At 37.7% G+C, this 22,467-nt stretch overlaps 1 protein-coding gene across 3 annotated transcripts in view; it reads right to left on the bottom strand.

The window, feature by feature from the left end:
- Positions 1 to 4,679: 4,679 nt before the first annotated feature.
- The window catches only part of CCSER1 (coiled-coil serine rich protein 1), a 687,005-nt gene continuing 669,217 nt past the window's right edge, over positions 4,680 to 22,467 (bottom strand). For 2 of the 3 annotated variants that reach the window (XM_009273535.1, XM_009273534.1), the window contains one exon: positions 4,680 to 5,165. In XM_009273535.1, coding sequence (XP_009271810.1) covers positions 4,680 to 5,165 — 486 coding nt within the window. The remainder of the gene's footprint in view (positions 5,166 to 22,467) is intronic. The other variant, XM_019470564.1, reaches the window with a different exon arrangement.

The following is a 22,467-nucleotide window of genomic DNA, read 5'->3' as shown; positions in this document are numbered from 1 at the left end:
TCTTTTATACTATAAGGAGTTAGTATCATATGCATCACAGTGAATACACTCTCACAACCTGGACAGATCACCAGTGAGGAAGTAAGATCCAAACAGACAGAGTTTACTATGTTAAAAACAGCACATGGCATTTTTATCTTTAAAAAAATAAATATCAGAAAGATACGTCACACAGCTGCTGAAATTTCCAAATGATCTTAGAAGTGCCTTACGTAGGACACGTTAGAGTAAACTCCATTTAAAGGCAGTCATGGCCTGCGTGATTTGAGTATGTTCTCCTGAGGGATCTCTGCCAACTTCTTGCTGACTGGAGAACACTAAAATACATCCTGGAAATGATGCTGTGTGTTTCTTCAAGCTGGGAGAAGACCTCCACCATTACGTTCAATGAACTTTCTCACTCTGTACTGCCTACTTCACCTGGAACAAGCTTCAAACAGCAAATTTTCCTCCAGAAAAAAATCATCAATAGCAAGAGTGGAAGAAAAGAGGCCATAGGAGCTATTTCATTAATGCGCTCAGATAGAGAACTTATGCTTTTGAACCAGTACAAACGTCTGTAAGAGGACTCCCGTGGATTTTTTGCTCCAGGTAGTTATTTCAAAGTTTTGTTAGAGGTCACTTACTCTACTGGACTTCATTTATGGCCCACGTAGATGTACAAAGAGTTTTGCAGGGATTTTTTTTTGCTTTCGAACGTGAAAGAAAAAAAAGTACATTCACTATAGATTGTGAACTGGCATTTTTGCTAGGTCAAACCTTTTCTTGTCTTTTCTGTAAACCAGGAAAGATTTCTGAATTCAGAGATCTCCTATGCATAAACTGAGACTAGTTGGATTAAAGGCCACAATCCCAGTCGTCAGGTGACTTAACTCAGTATAGTCTAATTGAAGCCAATGTTACACCAATCAAACCAGTGGAACATGGCACAACAGTTATGGCATATAATCTACAGTACTGATTTGTAAATAGCTTATTTTTATAAGTTTGCAGAGTATACTGTGTATTTAACAGTATAAAGTGAATCAGCACAGACAGAAATCACTACTTCAAACTGGCTTTTAGGAAAGGGGAAAATATCAATTTTTAGGCAGTGACTGCAATGAACTTGTAGGACAAACATGAATATCCTAGGTAAGCTTTCAAATACTTATCCAAACCTCATGTGAACATCTTAATCTGGATATACCCTCTTTCACAATTTCCAGAAAAAAAGACACGTAAGGAAAGCCCTTCTAACATTTATATGGATGTGTGTATTTTGGAATGAAAAGCAATGAAGTTAAATATAACAGTCTGGATTGAAAAAAGGAATCTATTCTGGCCATTTAATTTTATATATAGAGGGTTGGCCTGTCTTGAAAATGTGGCAGAATTTTATGTTGCAGGATGCTTTCAGTTGCTGCTAAATAGCCAAAATAGAGGAGAGGTTTGTAGTAAGACTTCTCCCTCCAGTATGCACAAGCACACAGCTTGAATTTCATTCACATGCACAAGGTATACCAAAAAAACCTTTCCATTGCTCTGAAAGCCAAATATAAGAACAGTACCGGACAAGTGTTTTCCTTGCATCTTAATAATTTATGACCAGGGTTGGCCCCAGCATGTTATTGTATCTTATAAACACATCCTGTAGAAGCACTCTAGTAAGGGAAGTAAGGATAAGTCTAGAGATTATATACTGTTTCAGGTGTGGCTCTATTAAATTACTAAAAAATATTTAGGGCACAGATCTAATGTTTCTTTTGCCAAGAGGTTGTTTCAAAAAGTGGGACAGTGCTTCAGATGGGAACAGCTTTTCTCTGGGGATTTCCTCCTCCTTAAAATACCCTCTATCACACCAAAAGATACGGAAGTAACAAGAAGTAATTTTCAGTAGAAATTTTACAGTTATGCTTTGTTCTACAGAAACATATTAAAAAAAAAAAGGAAAAAAGGTACATCCATGGCAAAAATAGTAAGTGCCTTTTCCCCCGGTGTCATGTCTTTGGATACGTACAGCCTTGGAGAAATGTATAAATCATTTTATACATGGAACTCTTAAAAAACTAGAGATTTTTAGTACAAAGGAATCAATTCACTGCAAGAATGTCCACATGCTGTTGCTTTATGATTTACTATATACACAAGAGGATCAAACAAAGGACCTCTGTTTTACAGTTACTGCTGTACTGTACATTAACATGTGGCTAATACCCTCCTCTGGGTGAGATTTACACTTAGTATTACAAATAACATAACAATGCTGAAAATACTGATACAAAACAGCTTCAAGATGACATTTTAAAAATATCCCTCATTTTAATTGAACTGTTTTCTCCAGTTTTTTTAAGTTTCAGCTTTATAAAAGATTCTCCAAGAAAATAGTAGCATTTAAAATGTTCTTTTTGAAATGTATAGATGGATTTTTTTTAATAAAGTGTAATCCAAAAGTCCATTTTTCCAGGAAAAAAACAACTATAGGTACAGTACATAAGTTAAAATTGAAGAGTTTTTTTGTTTTTGTTTTTTAATGTAGTATAGTACATTTGTATCCTGGAAAAAAAAATTTCCTTGATTACAGTGTATGTTAATTTATTTACAGATCTGAAATATAATTGCATACATTAACTCTTGAGATGAGCAAGACCGAAATGTATTGTTAGTAAGAACCAACCGTCCTTTCAATCTACCATGACTTTAAGAGACTGCTGAGATGAAAACGTGATTCTGAATAGTGAAATTCTGTTACTACTATTTTAATTTTTTTTGGTAGACTTTAAACTATGAGTTTCAGTGCAGGACTGGGAGTCTTTAATACCCATAGTTAATTCGGTCAAGCTGTGTTTGCAATTTTTGCACATTCTGTTTTGGCAGAAGCAACGCACACACGAACACGAAGAAGTTTGGCAAATGTTTGTCTTGATTCTTATGTATCCAGCTCTGGATACCCAAAATTACCACTACAGAATATTTAGACAAAACCTGCTCTCTTCAACATCAGATAATGGCATAAAATTTGCTCTAACCAAATTAAAATCCTCAATAAATAGAATCCTGAAAGTTCAGGCTGCTAAAATGGCTTTGCAGAATATCTGCCAAACTCATAGTCTAATTTTTTCTTAATCTAACCAATCCTTGTATTAATCCAAATATTAAGTATTTAAGCAGATACGTTTAACACTAGGTAAAATTTGTATCATTAATTCATTTTATATGCCCTATGCAACTTCCCTTTTAAAAGTTACAGCATTTTTAGTAGCTACAGCAGCTTAATTTTTCATTATATGCTACTTCAGTTAAGTCACACTGGTTTGTTTCTTTGTGTGAGAATGTGCTGCACCCTTGTCTTTTGTTATCAATCACCAGTTAAAGAGAGAGGTGACTTGTCTCAGATCTGCCTCAATCGTATTTAAACGTGCCAGATTATTTATAAACTACTAACTATATGTGCTATTATCATTCAAACAGATTACCCTCCATCAGAGAGGTTGTAAACTAAGTGTCATGTTTAGTATATGCCACACATTTAGAGTAACTTGACCGAGATGCCTGGTTTCAAGCCCTCTGAAAGGGGAAAACAGGATCTTTTGTTAGTGACAAGTCTACAAGTTTATGGTGTGATCAGATGATTTCATATTCCCATCAGACCAGCATGCTGCACGTCAGGTAGCATTAGATTAACCTCGCTTGTGTATAATATGTCAAGACTAGCAAACCCGCTGAGTTGGTATAAACCAGATCATTAAGTACAGATGATACAGTCTACAGAAATTATGACTTACACAGGTAATTTGGACTGGGTAATAAGACAATTTCTCTTACTTTAGTCTTTCACCCATTTTTGGTTTGGGAAGTGAAATGAAATTATATGATGCATTACACCGCATAGAATGTCACATTGTGTCATGAGTGATCAGTGCCTGTAAAGCACAAACATCACCATAACTTGACATGTCCTCATAGAACAAAAACACTTTAACAAATGTAGTTAAATAAAGGTGGGGAGAGGGAAGGCAAGGTTGAGGAACGAAGGTGGCATCCGCAGTTTGGGAGCCAATTACTGACTCAAATACCTGGTGAGCCTCTATGAACCTTGCTGTTAGAGGAAAAACAGTCACTTCCTCTACTTGTGGCATGAGGCATTCATAAAATACATACAGCAGGAAGCGGTAACACACCTCTACAAGTGAGCAAATTTCATTGTATTAAAAAAAAAAGCGTAAAAAGAGGGTCCTCAGAGATTTCTGACTCCTTATTTCCCTAGTTTCTATGAAATTCAAGAGGGTTTACTAATTACTTATCTATTCATTCCTCACATCTACTTTAACAGTAACATTATTAAACATACACAGTATTACTTAAGATCACCTTCTAGAACTTCAGGGAATGATAGTGGCTTATGGGGGGGGGGGGAATATTTAGCCAATGTTGGACTAGCAATGCCAGCCAAATGGTCCCATTTATTATACCCATGGTGACTTTTGCATGACAAATCAATCTAGTTATTTAACAATCTAGTTCTTCCTTTTGCCACAATCCCAGATGGGGAAGTATGGAACCTACAGACAACATTAGGTTTTTTACTTTTTTTTTTCAGGTGAAAGTAGTAGCAGATTAAAACTGAAGACTGAGCTCTAGGTGAGCTTATGTTCCTCTTTAATCAACTCTCCTTCCATGGCAAGAATATAAGCACCTTGTTATCCATCTTGTTGACCTAAAGTCTGTAGCTCTGCTGTGTGTAAATTGTGGTGGAGGAAAACATTTTTTCTGCTGTACATGTGTAAAGAGATGGGTCCCCTCGGAGGCTGTCCGAGTCTCCCTGTGAAAGTGGTATGCTGCCGAGGTACAGCAGTTTGGTCTTTTGGAGCTCCTGAGAACATTGGGTGGCTGTCTGCCTTGGGTGCTGGCTTTGCTGTACTTGGTGCCGTGGTGGCCAAACCGTTCTGGGTGACCTCTGAAGCAAGGGTTTCGTACGTGCCTCTAGTATGCTTGATGACTTCCACGATCTCCTTTTCTTTCAGGAGGTTGCTCAGACACAAATTAGACAGCTGACAGCTCTTGCTTTCATAGACCGTTGCTTGGTTGCCTGATGAGTATCTAAAAGGGTCCTCGGTGGGAGTATGTGCTGACTTTCTGTCCTTTGTGCTGAGATTTTGGCTCACCATTCTGTTTGGATATGTAGCCTGGGGAAACAAAACAAAAATGTATTAGTAATAGAACATAGTAGGAGTATATAAAACACTCCACTACAGATGTACAGCACATGGGGCTAGCAGATTAAAATGAAAGACGAATCTTAAATGCTGGTAAAACACCCAAAGCACTGCTAGCATAAAATAGAAGTATTGTTCGTTCGTAATTAACAGAACTAATACTGAAAAATGCTTGTTATAGGTAATGATTTGGGCATTTTCTTTAAAAAAAGTTTAAATCAAAGGAGAATTTTTTTTCAGAACATAATAAATGTATAAAAAGGTTCCATGAATTGTAAACAGATTTTCAAAAGCATTTCACATGATGAAACAACAAGAATTTTGATTTCATAGAGTTCAACTCTTAATACTCTCAAATACGTACAAAATTTAAAGAACATCTTGTGAATATCTTCATGCCTTGGTTAAGCTCAGAACATGCTCCATTTTTATTGTCCCTTGAATCTAGGTGTTTTGTTGTGTACTTACAGTTAAATACAAAATGCTTTGCCAGAGCAGAGCAATGATTTTATTTCAGCTGCCTGGAAAAAATACAATGTAAGAAGGATTCCAGTATGTTAGCAACTTTTGATGCTGTGTGAGCATGCATGCAGTTGTATTTGTTTAAATAAGGGGAATTTATCTGTACATGGCAAGCCAGATCACTGCAGATTTCCAGTGTGCACTTAGTGCATTTTGTCCTCCACACACAACGCTTGGCTGGGGAGGATATGATGGGGCTGTGGGACCTTCACTCAGACATTTAAAAAATATACTCCCAGTGTATAAAGTAAAATAAAGCGTTGAGGGGAAAATGCTAATACAGTCAAAGCAGGATTCTACCCGTTCCACTACTGACTGTACTAGATGATAGCTTCTAGAGGTGATGCCCAGGAACTCAGGTCACAGGGAGATGTGCTTGTGGCTGAGGAATGGCACTAGCCAAGCTGTGAATGTTCGGAAGTCTGGTCCCTAGAGGAACTTGAGCTTTGAACCTATATGGCTTTGTAAGAAAGCTTCATCTCTTTATATATTGTTACAAAACATATATGACACCAATTTGCCCAATAAGAATCAAACACGTGAAAGCTGTGAGTTTCAAAAGTTGTTGACGTAACATACTTAAACTCTACTGTCCTTTGTTATCTAATATTGTGTGTGCAAAAAAAAGGGGGTGTGTGTTTCATTAACTTCTCCAGATACATATCCATATGATGTTTCAAGGAAATCTTTAACTTACATGGCAATTAGTGCACCCCTGATTTTTTTTTTTTTCCTTTTTTTTTTTTAACTAGTCACGTTATGGTAACTAAGCTGCAGTTATGTGAGGAAGGATTCTAATAGCATCAATTGTAGTTTATTTTAAAAGTTATTTTGGAATACACATTTGCCCTTGTTTTAGCCCTGTCACGCTTTCCCAGGTAATGGTCAAAGCACCTAGTTCTGACATTCATTTGCAACAAAAGTCCAATTTTACTCCATATAGGTTTTCTGCAACAGAACTCTGAAAGGACATAGTAGCAGCTTCTTGACATTTACTTTGCTACATGGGCTCTGACGTTGCAGAACAAAGCTGAGAAAATAAAAAATACTCCCAAGTCTTACAACAAGACTTTGCTAAAAATATTTCAGGATGTTTCCATGATTCCATAGGAAAGTTGTATATATTGTTTCAGGACAATCTGTATCGCTTCACATGCATTTCTATTTTAAGCAACACAGAAGAATGATACAGTCAATATTCACATCTTACAACCTTTTTTTAGTGCAGGCAGGCTAATGTTCATGCTTCTACGCAGATTCATACGCAGGTTTGGATACAAGTATTGCAGTGCATTTTAGGCATCAAAGATGGTATTTTCAAAAATTATTACTACTGACATAACATTTTTCCCACTTAATTCAGTGCTGATTGCCCAAAAACTCATAAATGGGAGTAGAACATTTCTGGAAAACATCACTTAAGTTTTCATGCCTACAGCACATAGATGTTGAGATGAAATTCAATTTAATTCCTAGGGAATCATTCCTGGGGAGACCTGTCTGTAAGTTCAATTACTTTTTTTTTTAATTTACTTCTATGCCAGTAAATAAAATCTTCCTACTGGGACAAGAGAGTCAGATTCAATGCCCTGCCAAAAATCCCCACATTTGTTGCATTTGTCTCTGGAGTTACCATATATCACCCTATGCCCTTTGAGAACCTACAGATTGATATAGAACTGAGAGGAACTTCAGGATGGAACATCTAGTCTATTCTACAATTCTGGTTAGCATCAGCTTATCCTTATGTTGTTCCTGACGTTTTTTTTTAACCAGCTGTTAAGGACATTCATCAATGTAATCTGTACAGCCTCCTCAGCTAACCTTTTCCACTACGTTACCTTTACTTTTAGGAAAGGTCTTCCTAATGTCTAAATTGAATCTTCCTGGCTGCAAGTCTATTCCTTCTCTCTCTCTCTACTATGGAAATGAAGAAAGAGTTGCTGTTTGATCTTTGAATACCTGTTTGTCTTTGAAGAATGCTGTCAAGCTACCCCTTACTCTTCTCTGCTCTAGAATAAAAAAATATCACATCGATCTCTTCTCATAGGACTCATCTTCTAGACTCTGAGTCATTCACACTTGTCTTCTCTATAGATTCTCTTCAGTAATTCCACATTTTTTCTTGAAGTAGATGGCCCAAGAGTACAGTACTTAAGGTAATCCCCTACCAATACCAAGCAGAAGCAGCAAAATCAATCCTATGAAGGCTGCCTTCACCCGCTTCTTTTTAATTCATTTCAGTATGAGGTTAGTAATTTTATTTTGCAACAGCATGAAATTGTTCACTCATGTTCATCTGGTTGTCCACAACAGTTCCAAGATTTTTTTCTACAAAATTATTTCTAAGTTTTTCAGCTGATTATTGTCACATAGACCTAACTCCTCATTTGCCTCTGTTGAATTTAATCATTTTTCCTCTGATCTTTTATCTAATGTATCAAGATCATTCTGAATTCCAGTTTTATCCATTAATATGTTTTCCATCCCACCCAACTTCATGTAAGCTGTAAATTTATGTAAGAATATTCCCTAGTCCATCATCCAGGTAGTAAATGATTAGTATAAAATACTATAAAACCCCACTTACTGTAGCCTTCTGTTTTAACATTGGGCCATTGATAAGTCATTTCCCAGGACAGTTTTCCAATTTACTCTATATTTGTTTTATTTATCTGCATAGTATGTTTATAAAACAGTATCAAAAGCCTTACTAAAAGCAAGAAATCTGACATCTACAGCTTTTCTTCTAGCCAGAAGGCCTGTTACTGTGCTGTTGAATGAAATTAGACTGGTTTGGCAATTGATTTGATTTGTAATCCATGTTGGCTCTTGTTCATCTCGTTTTCTTCTATGTGCTTATAAATAGTTTGTTTGGTTATTTGCCTCAACTTTTTGTCTGAGAATTGAAGTTAAACATTTCAATACATTTAAGATGAATCATAGCCTCCCCCTGTTAACACTGACAAAAATAGACACTGATACTGCACTCTGATCAGCATATACTTGTTTTAATAAAAACACCTCAGAGCTTTTCATGGTGGTATACGCTGCGCAGTAAAAAGTCTAGGAATTAAGAACCGTTTCTCTTCTTAAAGCTGCTATTGAAGTGCCAGCAAAAGCATATAATTTATCTCTTTAATCAGCAGCTACCCTTTTTCTTGTCTTCATTCAGAGAGATTACTCAGTCATAAGCAGCATGACGTCAATAATCGGAGCTTAGGCATGTTGCTGCAGACGTTTGTAGCCTTGGATACAGAAGCGAGTTCCAGTGAGAAGCATGACCATTGCTGGAGGTCTTGGATACAAGTTGTCTTATAGTCTTAAGAATGGCTTAGCAGTTACTTTTGTCTCTTGAAATAGAATAAAAAATTAAAAACTTGGATGGAAAAAATTCTTATGAAATGAGTTATACCAACAAAGTAGGTTTTAAAGTAAATACATAAGAATCAACTAGTTTTGAAAATGAGGAGTGCAGAAGCATGTTCAAAGCACAGCATATCGTTGAAACTGGGTACCAGTAAAAGGTACGAGTCATGATTACATGATTTTTTATATTGCTATTTTAACTTGATCTTGATGAGATGCTCTGTTTTGAACATCTGGCACTGTGGTGTTTCTTTTCTCTTCCTTATCAAGGTTATATTTCACATGAAATATTTTCATTTTAGAAAATACATGCTGGGTTTGTAGGTCTCCAAGATATTTGCTTCTGGCAGTTGGCCAATAAGGGGAGACAGTGTGTGTGTATGTTTCAATAAATATTTAATAATATATATCTGGTAATGGAAGGTCTTACTCAGTTTTGTGAAGCTATAACTTGCTGAAATTCCCCTCCTACTGAATAATTAAACAAATACCAGGTGGTGACAAATTAAGAGCTAATTTACCTAAATTTTAAAACATCAATAGAAATTTAGAATATGCCATCAGTACTCTAAGACAATGGTTTGACCCTATGTCCAGCAATAAGACACCTTAATAAACCACCTTAATAAGGTGGTTAACAAGGAAAGACAGACTCATTCTATCAGATGCATAGCTAGTCATGGAATGAACAGAGATTTTAATAGAAACATTGCCAAAAAGCAATAGTGTCATTGTTACCTATGACAAATTACTGAAGAACAGTTTCTAATCAGGAAAAGAGAGAACAGTGGTCAGATGGGAGTCAAAATCAACATGAAATCCTCTCTGCACCCCCCACCCCCCACCCCCCATTATTCTTCCAAAAAAATAGTCAATAAAAAGTCCAATGCTGCTTTGAATTTCATATAAGTCATTCTTTGCTATAATACAAACATTTTTATAAAAATATCAACATACAGGTTTGAAAAGAATTGTACATTGTTTTTCATTTGCTGAATTCAGGTAGTTTAGCTTGAAAGAATCTAGTCCAATTGAGTTTTATTGCTGGCCCATTTTACAGTTATTTAGACTCCTCATGATCTGGTCAGAATAAGAAAAATATCCCAAAATGAAATCCAGAAAAGTAAAAACCACACATGCAGCACCAACAAGAAAAATACTTTGGAAAAACTTGAACTTGTTTTTTTTTAACATGTTTCTTCTTATCTTCCTGTAAATGTTTCATGCAAAATTTTCTGCAGTGGACTTTCAGGTACCAACTGCATTCTATGAGCGTTAGACGTGAGCGAGCAAAGCCACAATCCCAACGCATTTGTTTGCCAATTGGAAGGCTGAGTCCTTGTCCAAAGCCGAAGGCGGCTTCATGCCAGTCGTGTTCCAGCCTAGCCTAGAGCAGCTGCAGGGCTGCTGTAAACTGCTGAATGGCAGTGCTCCGAGGAGCCGGTCTGCCAGCTGCTGACTGCTGAAGCAAAAAATCCATTCATCTCTCTCCCCTTGTTTTTCGGTAGCTCAGCTAGAACCAACAACTTTTCTGCCCCAGAAAGCCCCAAATGCCACCCTACAGTCTGCCTCACTGTGGACCCAGGAAATGGGCTGCAATTAGGATGCAAATGTGGCTCGGAAATTTCTTTCAAAAGTAGCCCATTTTAGATATATGGAGAGAAAAAAAAAAGCCTCCTTTGTTGTTTCAAATACATCTTAAAATTTAAGAAAACATCTGGATTTGAATTTCCTGATCAGATTAAACACAAAAAAGTGCATGCTTTCTTGCTTGAGTCTATTTCTCAAAAAAAAAAAAAAAAGGATTTCCATTAAAATCTGATTGGCTGTCAAATTTTGATAGCTTTGTATCATGATCACCGGTGTTTTAAGGTACATGAATATGAGAAAGATCTAAATATTTTAGGTTTGATTATTCCACACTGGTGCTAAATACATTAAGATTGAACAAAAAATGGGAACTTAATATATTTAAAATATTTTTTCCATAAATTTTTTTGAGGGTTCCTCTTTGTGACTGACATTCTAGCAACTTTTTCTTATATTAAGAAAAAAACCCAAAACCCCTCAATGACCCACTTTAAAGTAATGAAAACTGACTACTCTTATAGAAAGCTCCAGAATGGGACATGTTATTAAAAAAACACTGCAGCCATTCATCACTTTCCATTTTCAAACCCAATGAGTGAAATATGACAAGAGTTAACGACAAGACAATACTGCTGCAGGACATTCAAAAATAGATATTGTTGCTGACTGTCTTGTGATAAAGTACTGATATAAAATGACAGAAAAAGACATGAATTACAAAAACACCCCAAAAAAGGTGCAGATTTTTAAGATGCCTGTGCCCAGAGGCATCTGGGAGTCTTAGATGCCTATAATGTAATTCTTCCAAGTAGAGCAACTTTCTTAAATATATCATTCTGACAGCAGGCATAGAGAATAAAACCAAACAAAATACTCTCTAACCAGTGTACCCAGTGCATCCTGACAACCAACCAACAATGCATTTGAAGAACAAGGTTTTACCACCCCAAAGGATTTTTGCTTTCAGAGATGTTAACGGAAGCGCACTCTAGAGAGAGCAATTATTCTGACAGAAACCTGAAAACTTTCTGGATTGCCTCAAGTTTTCTACCGCTTAATTATTTTGTGTTTGCGGGTACACAAGGAATGTAAAATGTGTCCTCCAATGTAATATTATCTATATAGCCCAGCATAGCTCACTTGGCCTTTGTCAGGTCTCAGCTGGACTGCAGCACCTTCTGCAGAACTGCCTCCATTTGCAGCCTAGCCCAGAATTCATAAAATATAAAGCAACATAAAAGAAATCCAGAAACAAAACAAGGTGCTAAAGCTCTATATTTCTTCGAAGGATGGAAAGGATGAAGCCCTGCATCATGCTTTTGAATTTATATCCCTTCAGATGCCTTTCACAGTTCTGACAGTTTATATAAGTGCAGATCTAATTTACCAAAACACAGGTTAACTCAGTACTTTGGTATGCCACATCTGTCACTATGTCAGCTCCTTAATTTCTACACCTCCTCACTTTTGTGCCTACCAGCTTCCAGCCTAGAGATGATCCAATACAAAATGTAATTTAGCTGCAGCAGGTAATTGTTCTTCATTCAAGTCTCTTAAAAAGCACTCACTCTTATTGATTTCATTAGCACCTGGACCACGAGAGTAGCTTTTACAACCCAGATCTGCACCTATTGATCAACTGATGCTGCCTTCTGGCAACATGTGACACATGAAAGAAATAAAGCCCAGTGTGTCAAAATAAAGCCTGGACTAGTATCAACAGGTTATGGGTAAGAACCAGCTGCTGATCAATTTGCAGGCTCTACTGTCATCCGTTACAAAATGAATGTAGTCAACATAAATCAGAAACATTTCTCTTTCTGCCTTTCAAACATCTGTATTTACTTACTGAAAGCAAAAATTATGACATGCTAAAATGCATGCCTCTTCCCCATAATGCCCTTTTAACCAACAGGCCAGTTGAATACAAGTGAACTATAGCGGTGAGCTAATGTCCTAAAAGGATTTTATGGTAGTGGTGATACAGTGTGATAAGTAACCCACAGAGAGCTTAAATAAGATATTCATCTTCTCACAGCACAGAATTGTCCTTGAAAAATTTCATTTATGTCAGTAAGAACGCACAGTTAAGGCAAAAAGGTGTAAAAGGATGTAATGCTGTTTTATAAAGTAGGAAGAAAACAGTGAAGAATTTCCCATTAATCTCTAGTAACTAGCAAATCACTACTCTGCATTCTCAATACTGCATTTCAAGGGTTAACTGGAAGATTTTTCTCATTAGTAAAGCTAATAGAAAATTTTGCATTTTACAGCTGTTTACCATGTCTTCCAAATTAAACATTTGGAACTTTGGAGCTGTTCACCAGTGTTAGTCATATTCTTCAAAATGCTACAAAATTCATTTAGATGACACTGAATACACCTTGTTACACGCTACGGCTTAAAACTAACTATAAAAATACTAATGAAAATGAAAAGCCACTAAACAGTGTGGATCTTTCAATGATATGACTACAGAACAGCAGGACGTACTATGTGAGATAACAAATTTTATTTTATTCAGTCAGTATCTAAGATTTCTCCAAGATCAGAAAGTCAATCCAGAAAAGGTAATTTTTACCAGACAGACTTTTCTTATTTTGGACCTGGGGACAAAATATGAAGATGCAATGGACTTTTACCCCCATTTAAAAAATCTGTTAACTCCCTAATCTTGGAAACATCCTGTGTTTAGCAAAGACTAGCTCCCCCACCTCCAGCGATTCTCGTAACACCTTGTCTCTCTTGGTGCCTTTGGCATCTTTTTTTACTGACCTCCTATCCCCTCAGCTTCTTTGGGTAGCCACAACTATTGCAGCCAATGATGAAGAAAATATCTTCATTAAGCTTTTGTTATACACAGGCTCCACCTTTGGTTACAGGCAGCAGAGTCTAGAATAAGGTGCCCAAGTCAGACTTGCTCATGGACCTTCTAGGCTCCATTCAAGGGGATTGGATAGGCCCCATGTTCACCCAGCACTTTGGGTCTCACTATCCCTGTGCAATGCAAGAATTAAGGGCCACTTGTGCCACGCTTTTAGCTACAGTCATATAGAAAGTCATAGGTGTCTACACTTAAGGTCCTCTTCTGCATAACTGATGCAAAATGAACTGATATAAAATGGAGAAGTAGATCCATGGGAACACCAGGGTCACTTCAAAAGACCACAGTTTGTGGAGGCTCAAATCTCTATTGTGTCTCTGTATATTTTTATTATCTTACCTTCTGTGAAGAAAATAATCATATATACTTAAGTTCAGGGCTTTCTTGTCTCACTTTCAATTAGTGAATGCCACAAATCAGATTTCTAATGAACGTGTGCCTTCTGAAAAGGGCACTGCTTGCTCTTTCATAAAAAAACACACAAACCCCCAGATTAATTGTACTTAGCCAACACTCAACTTTTTATATTACATTCTTTAACAACAATAAAAACCCCTTCCATTAAACTGAGTTTCATAAATTAGCATCCTTACTTTTGAAAGCAATAGGGGCTGAACTTATAAGAACAGCGGGGGAAATTGCATACATTGGCAAATGATGTTCAGCTACTGTCATGTTAATCAGTGACACTATCCCTCAGCTCAATATACAGGTCTGCAAAGGAGAAATCAAAGTACTAACAAAAAGGGCAAATTTTATCCTGATGACAAGAAAAGAAATCCTAATTGCCCTTTAATTGACTTGACTTTTTATTCTTATGACAAGATTACTGAGGCCAAGACATCCTCGAAGAGAAAGAGAAAATAGTCTTTTTATTTTTATATATATATATGAGGACACCTGTTTTAGGAATGAAATATCACAGAGTAGCCAGATTTTTTTAACCCTAAAGTAAATTTCCATAACTAAGCCTTTTTTGTTGTTAGACAAAAACATTATAACATAACTACAATCAATCCCTAGCCTTAACTGGTCAGGTTCAGGGTGTTCAACAACATGCAGAAATAGTTTAGACTGCTATGATAGGATGAAGCATTACTATTCCAGAAAGATACTGACTCCCTGCTGTAGGATTCAGTCAGAAAAAAAAAACCTGTATGAACTTTGTACCATAGGACGATGCTCAGTAAATCAGATATCATTCATAATAGAAAAATTTCCCTTAAAATATTTTCTTCAAAGATCTCACTATGTATGATGGCTATAAATCTATGCTGAGTGAATCATTCCATGTCTAGTTTTTTTTAGGTATTGACAATCTTAGAAATAGGGAAAGAACAAATAGGATTTTCCTGGAGTCAGGAATAACTCTACTTTTCTGCTCCCCTCCCCCCCTCCCCCCCGTTAAACCAATGACCCAGGAATGTATTGGCTTTGTCGGTATGGAATTGGTGCATATAAATTCTGTTCTCTGATCTCCATCTGTCAATATCAAATACATTTACAGTAAGAAAATCTTGTCAGGAAGAGGAAGGGGACTCACAGCCAAGAGGTATAAGTAGTTGTAGAGGAAATGTGACCCCCATAAGGAATCCATACAACTGATTTACATGAAAGAGATATTGCTCTAACAAACCAGTTAGTGTTTGTAGTTGAATGACATAATTCCCCTCATGTTCTAAAAAAATCCATAAACCCATCTCCTAGCATTTCAAAATTGTGTATAGTTGGCAGTGATAGAAAATTTCTCTTACTGCGTAATTTCAAACAAACCAAGTTTCACATAGGTAAGATAGCCCATCAGATAAGTACATAAAACAACCTCTTCCTGCCTACGCCAGTGGCTTACACAAAAGAGAAAAATATTTCATAGCATCTTTATTGTACCTCTATAAGGGTTCATTCAGTTCAGCTCTCTTTAAAGCAGCTAGTGTAGCATAGTGTTCATTACAAGATATACTACTTAGTGTTCGGGAAAGTCAACTCTAACAAGGTAAAACTATTTCATATATTTAATGTATTTTAAGGCCAGCAAAATCCGTTATAATCATCTTGTCTGACCTTCTCTGCAGTAGAAGCCATGGATTTCTCTTGGTGAAACCATGTAATCCAAAGAAGGGTGTAGAATTAAAGCATAACTTAAAAGGCTTAAAGTAATGGAGACTGTATTTTATTTCTTCATAATCCACTAAAATATTTTTATAACAATGCAATCCAGGTCCTTACTGGAAATGTTGCTATATTCTGGCAACAAATCCTAAATTAGTATTTGAACAAAAGAAAATAAGCAATATCTGCTGACAAAACTGCTGCTGAAATACGCAAGGAGATAAAGCGTCTCTAAAGAGCAGAGGGGACTAGTCTCTAAGGCATTTAGGAATAGGCAATTCTTGGAGAAAGTGCTGGTTGGGTTTGGAGTTATGCCTGTCTGGAGAAAGTTTTGGTCATGTGAGTAGTTATATGTATGATTTGAAGGTCCTGTTCTCTTTTGTAAACGATTATACAGGATGCCTGCAAAATGACAAAGAACCCAACACTTCACAAAAATGTAGTAGTACCAAGATCATGTTCCTTGGAAAAATAACCTTCCTTTCCATCTTACTTCCCTGGAAACATGCAAACAACTAATGCAGCTATTTCAAAATATTCAGCACATCAGCTCCTCATTTCCTTCAGCAAAACTACATTACACAAACTTAGCAAGAGAAAATGAACAAAAGGAAACAAAAACATAAACAAGCACCTGCTGAAATTTCTTATTTTGCCTTTCCTTCTAGGAGAACCAACATCAAAATTTTTGGCAAAAAAGCTGAAATACCTTTATTGGTTTCTGCTTCTCTATTCATTTGCCTAGCCTAAGGAAGGTTAGCAAGATTATATTTCATATTATACCTCCAACCTTTTGTAATAATGCACATAGGGAGGCATTTACCTACTGCCTGTTGCAGCATACCCTTTCTCTGTAAATGTAAAAATTTACATGTTCTTTTCTTTACAGCCCATACTGTGGGTCTCGCACTTGAAAAAAGTAATAGAAGATGATTTGCTCACTTGGGTTTATAGGCTTATCAGCTGTAAATTAATGTAGTATTGCTGACTTACCAGTTGCTGCATAATAACTGCTAAAACAGTTGAGAGTTTTAGGCTTTTTGTGACATAAACATCAGCTCAACTCTTAACCTCTGCTGTTTGCCATCTTATTTCATTAAGCACCATTTTAATGGAACTCCTAAATTCTGAAAGGTTTAAGTGAAATCATGGTCCCATTGAATCCACTAGCAAAATGTCCACTGGCTTTATTGTGCTGTCTTGAGCAGGACTGAACTTAAGCATGTGCCTGAAGGCTATTTAATACTATATAAATTAGGGCCCAGTGTGTTTTTGTCTTGTCTGAGCACCACATGCTGTTGTGATGGCAGCCTTTTATCCCTCCCTCCTGCCAAATTAAGGGTATAAGTTACTTTAAATAACTCATAGCCAAAGTAATTTGTTCAAATACACTGTTTTGCAAAAAGAAGGCTTTTTAATACATTTTAAGAAGAAAAAAGAAATATTTCTTCTAATTAGCAGTCTTGAAAGATGAATATCTGTTTGGTTAGAGCTATACGTCAAAGACATTTTAGAAATACAAGGTATTCCCCAGGGATCAATACTGGGTCCAGTCCTGTTTAACATCTTCATTAATGTTCTGGATGATGGGGCAGAGTGCATCCTCAGTAAGTCTGCAGATGACGACAAAACTGGGAGGAATGGCGATACACCAGTTCATTAATGTTCTGGATGATGGGGCAGAGTGCATCCTCAGTAAGTCTGCAGATGACGACAAAACTGGGAGGAATGGCTGATACACCAGAGGGTTGAGCTGCCATCCAGAGGGACCTCAACAGGCTGGAGAAATAGGCCAACAGGAACCTCATGAAGTTCAACAAGGAGAAGTGCAAAGCCTTGCACCTGAGGAAGAACAACCCCATGCACCAGTATGTGCTGGGGGCCGACTGGTTGGAAAGCAGCTTGGCAGAAAAGGACCTGGGGTTCCTGGTGTACACCAGGTTGAACATGAGCCAGCAATGTGCCCTTGCTGCAAAGAAGGCAAATGGTATCCTTGGCTGCATTAGACAAAGTATTGCCAGCAGGATGAGGGAGGTGATCCTCCCCCTTTATTCAGCACTGGTGAGGCCACAGCTGAAGTACCGTGTCCAGTTCTGAGCTCCTCAATACAAGTGAGATATGGACATACTGGAGAGAGTTCAACGAAGAGCCACAAGGACGATTAAGGGACTGGAACATCTCTCCTGTAAGGAAAGGCTGAGAGAGCTGGGACTGTTCAGCCTGGAGAAGAGAAGGCTCAGGGGGATCTCATTGATGTGTATAAATACCAGAAGGGATGGTGCAAAGAGGACGGAGCCAGGCTCTTTTCAGTGGTGCCCAGTGACAGGAGGCAACGGGCACAAACTGAAACACAGGAGGTTCCCTCTGAACATCAGGAAACAGTTTTTCACTGTAAGGGTGACCGAGCACTGGCACAGGTTGCCCAGGGAGGTTTTGGAGTCTCCATCCTTGGAAAAAGCTGTCAAAAGCTGTCTGGACATCATCCTGGGCAACCGGCTCTAGGTGGCCCAGCTTGAGCAGGGGATGACCTGCCAGCCTCAATCACTCTGTGATTCTGTGAAGGTATTTGCTAGTCTGAGATCAGATTAAGAGCACAGGTGAGTAGCAAAAGTCTGAACAGGATGGGGTTTAGGAAGTTACATACACATAAAGCCTGAAACTCACTTTCTACTTTCTCTTTTTATTTATGCCCTATCACCAGGGCTGAAGCTCTGAAGTCTGTTGACCCAGTGCATTGGTCCTAAATAAGACCAGAAGAGCTTACAGCTAAATCTGGCAAGGAACACAAATTTTTCCAGGAGGTGAGGCCTTTGACTAGCTTAAGCACTGGCTTGCAGCCATGCCACTCCAGCAACAAATAGCTCTCAAGAGGAGAGATCTCTGACCTGACCATCAGACTTTCTGCTGTAAGCTCAAATCCTCATGAAGCTGAACTCCTCCATTTTGTAGCATTATTAGTGTTGCAAATGTTCTTAGTGCTTTCCCCCATCAGCCAAAACAGCACCATTTTAAAACTGTGATTTATCTATAAAGGATCCATTTAATGTAAACCACAGTCTATTGGTTGAGAGGCCCCAACACTTAAATTTTAGCCAATGTAGCTAAAAAGGCACCATGTTTAAAACTCACGAAAGCCCTAGAAGCAGGATAACAAAACTTTGCACATAGATAACAAAGCTGTCTAAGGCAACATACCAGACACTCCAATTCACTGTACACTGAAAGATAAAAGACGGACAAAGTTTGAAATTCATGAAGGAGGACAATGCGCGTGCACACACTCACACACACCCTGGGGATTAATAAAAGATAGCCTCACATTTGACTGACATCCACCAACTCATAAAAGCCTATAAAGCACATACAAACAACTCCCCAGAATATCCCAACAGCACACCTGAAGTAGGCTATGTGGGCTACGCTTACAATGCATCCTAGGTGATCATTATTTAGGAGGGGACTTCTTAGAAGCTGCTTATCTCACCTCTGGATTTCTGCCTCTCAGCCATTGGCAAGTCTCTCCCCTCACTTTCATAAACCTTGCAGGAAACAGGGAATACCGTTACAATTCAGAGCACATATCCACTCTGCTGCCTCCAGGCGTCCAGCTAGTGCATGTCATCTGCCTTTCAGCCTCAAACACAGTCTCTGTTGTGATCTGGAAGATGCTTAGGCACTAGTTTGGCAGTTCTTTGCTCTGGTCCCAAAGTAAAATCCTTCCTCAGCTGTGGAAACAGAGATTAAGCAGGGTGTCCTGGAATAAAAACAAGTATGCTAATGCCGTTCATGCCTATACTGCTAGGTGTGCTGAAAAAGCGCCCTTGTCTCATTAGGAATAGCAAGCAGAAATTTTGAAAACCCCAATTCACACACATTTCCATATCAACCAGGAGTAAAAATGATGAATCAGGTGTTTCTTGGGCATTGGAGCACAGCTGAGCATATTCATCCTAACGAATATCTAATTTACTGCTGCCAGGATAGTCCCAAGATTACATTTCCTGCAACTGGCTGAGGAATTGCATGCAGAGCCACTAGTAACCTCAGGAAGACTGGCAAACAGTAGGACACCCACCAACTGCTACCTGCCACATGCAATAAGCAGCACAAAGTTACCCCATCAGAGCAGTCTCAACAGTTCACCTCCCCAGGCCAAACAGGTTAACAGCTGACTTCGGGCTTTTCATGTAGCAATAATTACACGCTTCTCAGCAGACAAACTCTCATGCTCATATGCTGCCTGCGTAGTGCTAGGGAAGGAAACCAAGTGCAGAAGCTCTACATCAAACCTGATTACCCCAAACCTGCAACACAGCCCTTTTGTTTTTTACCACAATCAGTTGTTTCTTAGTGCACAGTATGTTGCTGCTTTGAGAAAATTCAGGCTCAAACAGCATCTCTGTTTTATCTTTCTCTTCCTTGTCCTTCTCTTCTTCCACTTGCTCGTTTTCCTGGCGGTGCGGCTACAAGGAAGAGGAACTTAGGGCAGTTGCTTCTATGCCAAAAACCAATTTGTCGAACAGTCACAGTGACAATATGTCGAATAATGCCAACAGAAAGTGTTGAACATGCCTGAGTGCCAGGCTGCAGTGCAGAGAACTGCTCCCGCCCTGAGCTCCAATGAATTTGAACGCTGGTGCCAGAAGAGGAGGAGATTATCAAAGCGGGAGTCATACCCCTTCTGCAAGCTTGACCTGTGACGTGGCACTCTGCGATTCTCTTTCCATGAACTATCCTGCCTTGGAAAGTGGGAAACACAGCTGCTTGAAATCCTTTCACAAGATGCAGTGATATATGGAGTAAATCGTGTTGCAAAAAAAAAGCTCCGACTGACTCCTTTGCAAACTGCTTTTGAATTGAAATGGAGATCTTAACTTTTCAGACTGCTTCCCTTTAAATGCAGAAAAGCGTGTGTTAGAAAATAAATAGGAAGCAGCTGCTATGTGGAAAGAAGCAGCACTCTCCTTTTAGTACCTGAAGATCAATGCTGAAAGTGTATATGAATACCAAGCTTTATATGGGAACAACAATACGTCATGTGCCCATGCAAAAATGAAACTGCTTTTAAGTAGCAGAAATGTAGGTTCTCCTTTCTCTTCAGAAATTATTTAATTGAAAAATAGTCCATGTTTAACACCTTTCATTTCAAGACAGAGCACCATTGCTTTGAAATCGTAATAGTGGATTTAACAAAACTTATACTGTAAGTTCAACACACATTGTTACCGGCATCGGCAACCAGAATGTCTCATTATAAGTTCTCATTAATATTAAGCCACGTCCTCCTGAAAGCTTTGATAAGGGCATGTAACATTTTCTTTTTTTTTTTTACCTGATAACAGTCACTAAGCTTTATTTTAATAGGATTTAAATCTCACAATATCACCTTAAAATAAGATCATGCAGACTTGTATATCCGCATAAAGGAAAATAAAATTAAAAATTATACCTACAGTACAAACACAGAAGCTTTTCTCTTTCTATGTTTAGTATATATTTACACAGAAAAAATATTAATGATTTTTATTTAAGATCCTCTTTAATGAAAATATTTCTACTTCCTTCCATGGGACTTTTAATATTAAATCATTTTCAAAATGTTGCCTAAAAATATTTCTACTTCCTTCCATGGGACTTTTAATATTAAATCATTTTCAAACAATGTTGCCTATAATAAATCTCACAAATGCAAAGAAGGAAAGAACTTGCATAGGTATCAAAAAGCAGAAAGGAAAAAGAAAAAAAAAATAATGAATCCCTCACCCACAAGAAGTGTAAGAACAGGTCAGGTCAGACTAAATCCACGTGTATGTATGCACATATTTGGGATTATGTCTATGGCCTCATCAAATATAGATGTTCCAATTTGAAACCTATAGATTGCACACGTAATAGTCCCATAATGTTGCTAGAAATGCTGACATGATGTACTGGCTGAATTTCACCATTTTTGATTTATATAGCCAGTGTAGACATGAAGTAAAAATCACACTAAATCTAACTAGTCCACAATGCCATAAACAATACCTATTATACTTTATTTCATTCTCCTGGGCAAAAAAATCTATGGTAATTTGCTAAGCTATTTTCACTTCATTCTTAACATTTATGTCTATTACTAGTAGAAAGCAACAACAGCTTGACTTTTTAGCATGCAAAATGCTAGATCAGAAAAAGACATGTAAAAGAAAAATATGTGCTACTCTCCATTTGTACTATGTCAGCAAAGCCTTTAACTAGGTATTCTTAGTAGAATTTGCTAATTATAGGTGATTTCCAGTTCTTACAAATTACCAGGGGAAGACAAGGAAATGAGGCATGAGAATTTATAGGGGTGTGGCATTAAAAAAACTAATGTCCCTATCTTGCCAATGTTTTGCATGTGAATTACAGCAAATGCACAGTATTCCAAAGCCTATTTCAGAAATGCCCCATATCGAACAGCTGTGTCTCTACTCAGACTGTATATTGCTATGTTTAACTGTGGTCGTTATTGTTTCCTTCTCAAACGTGAGGCAACAGAATGTCTACATTGTAGGGAATCACCTCAAGCTCATGCTAAAAAGCAGGGTATAACATCCACAGAGCATTATTTAAACGTCTACCCTGGGGGCTTGGGATTCTCTGCAGAATATTTCTCTTGGGTACCACATTTTTGAAAATGATATCAAATAAAATGGCCGCTGCTATGGTAGCAAATATGGGGCACAACCCCACATGTGCAAAACTTACCCCACTATGTTAAGTTTTGTACCTTTGTCATCTTTGCTGTTTGAGTAAATGTTTCCGCTGCTTTGA

The sequence above is a fragment of the Aptenodytes forsteri genome, unplaced genomic scaffold, assembly GCF_000699145.1.
Source record: "Aptenodytes forsteri isolate BGI_AS27 unplaced genomic scaffold, ASM69914v1 Scaffold93, whole genome shotgun sequence".
Classification (NCBI taxonomy): Eukaryota; Metazoa; Chordata; class Aves; order Sphenisciformes; family Spheniscidae; genus Aptenodytes; species Aptenodytes forsteri.
This window is presented reverse-complemented; position numbering and strand designations above follow the sequence as displayed.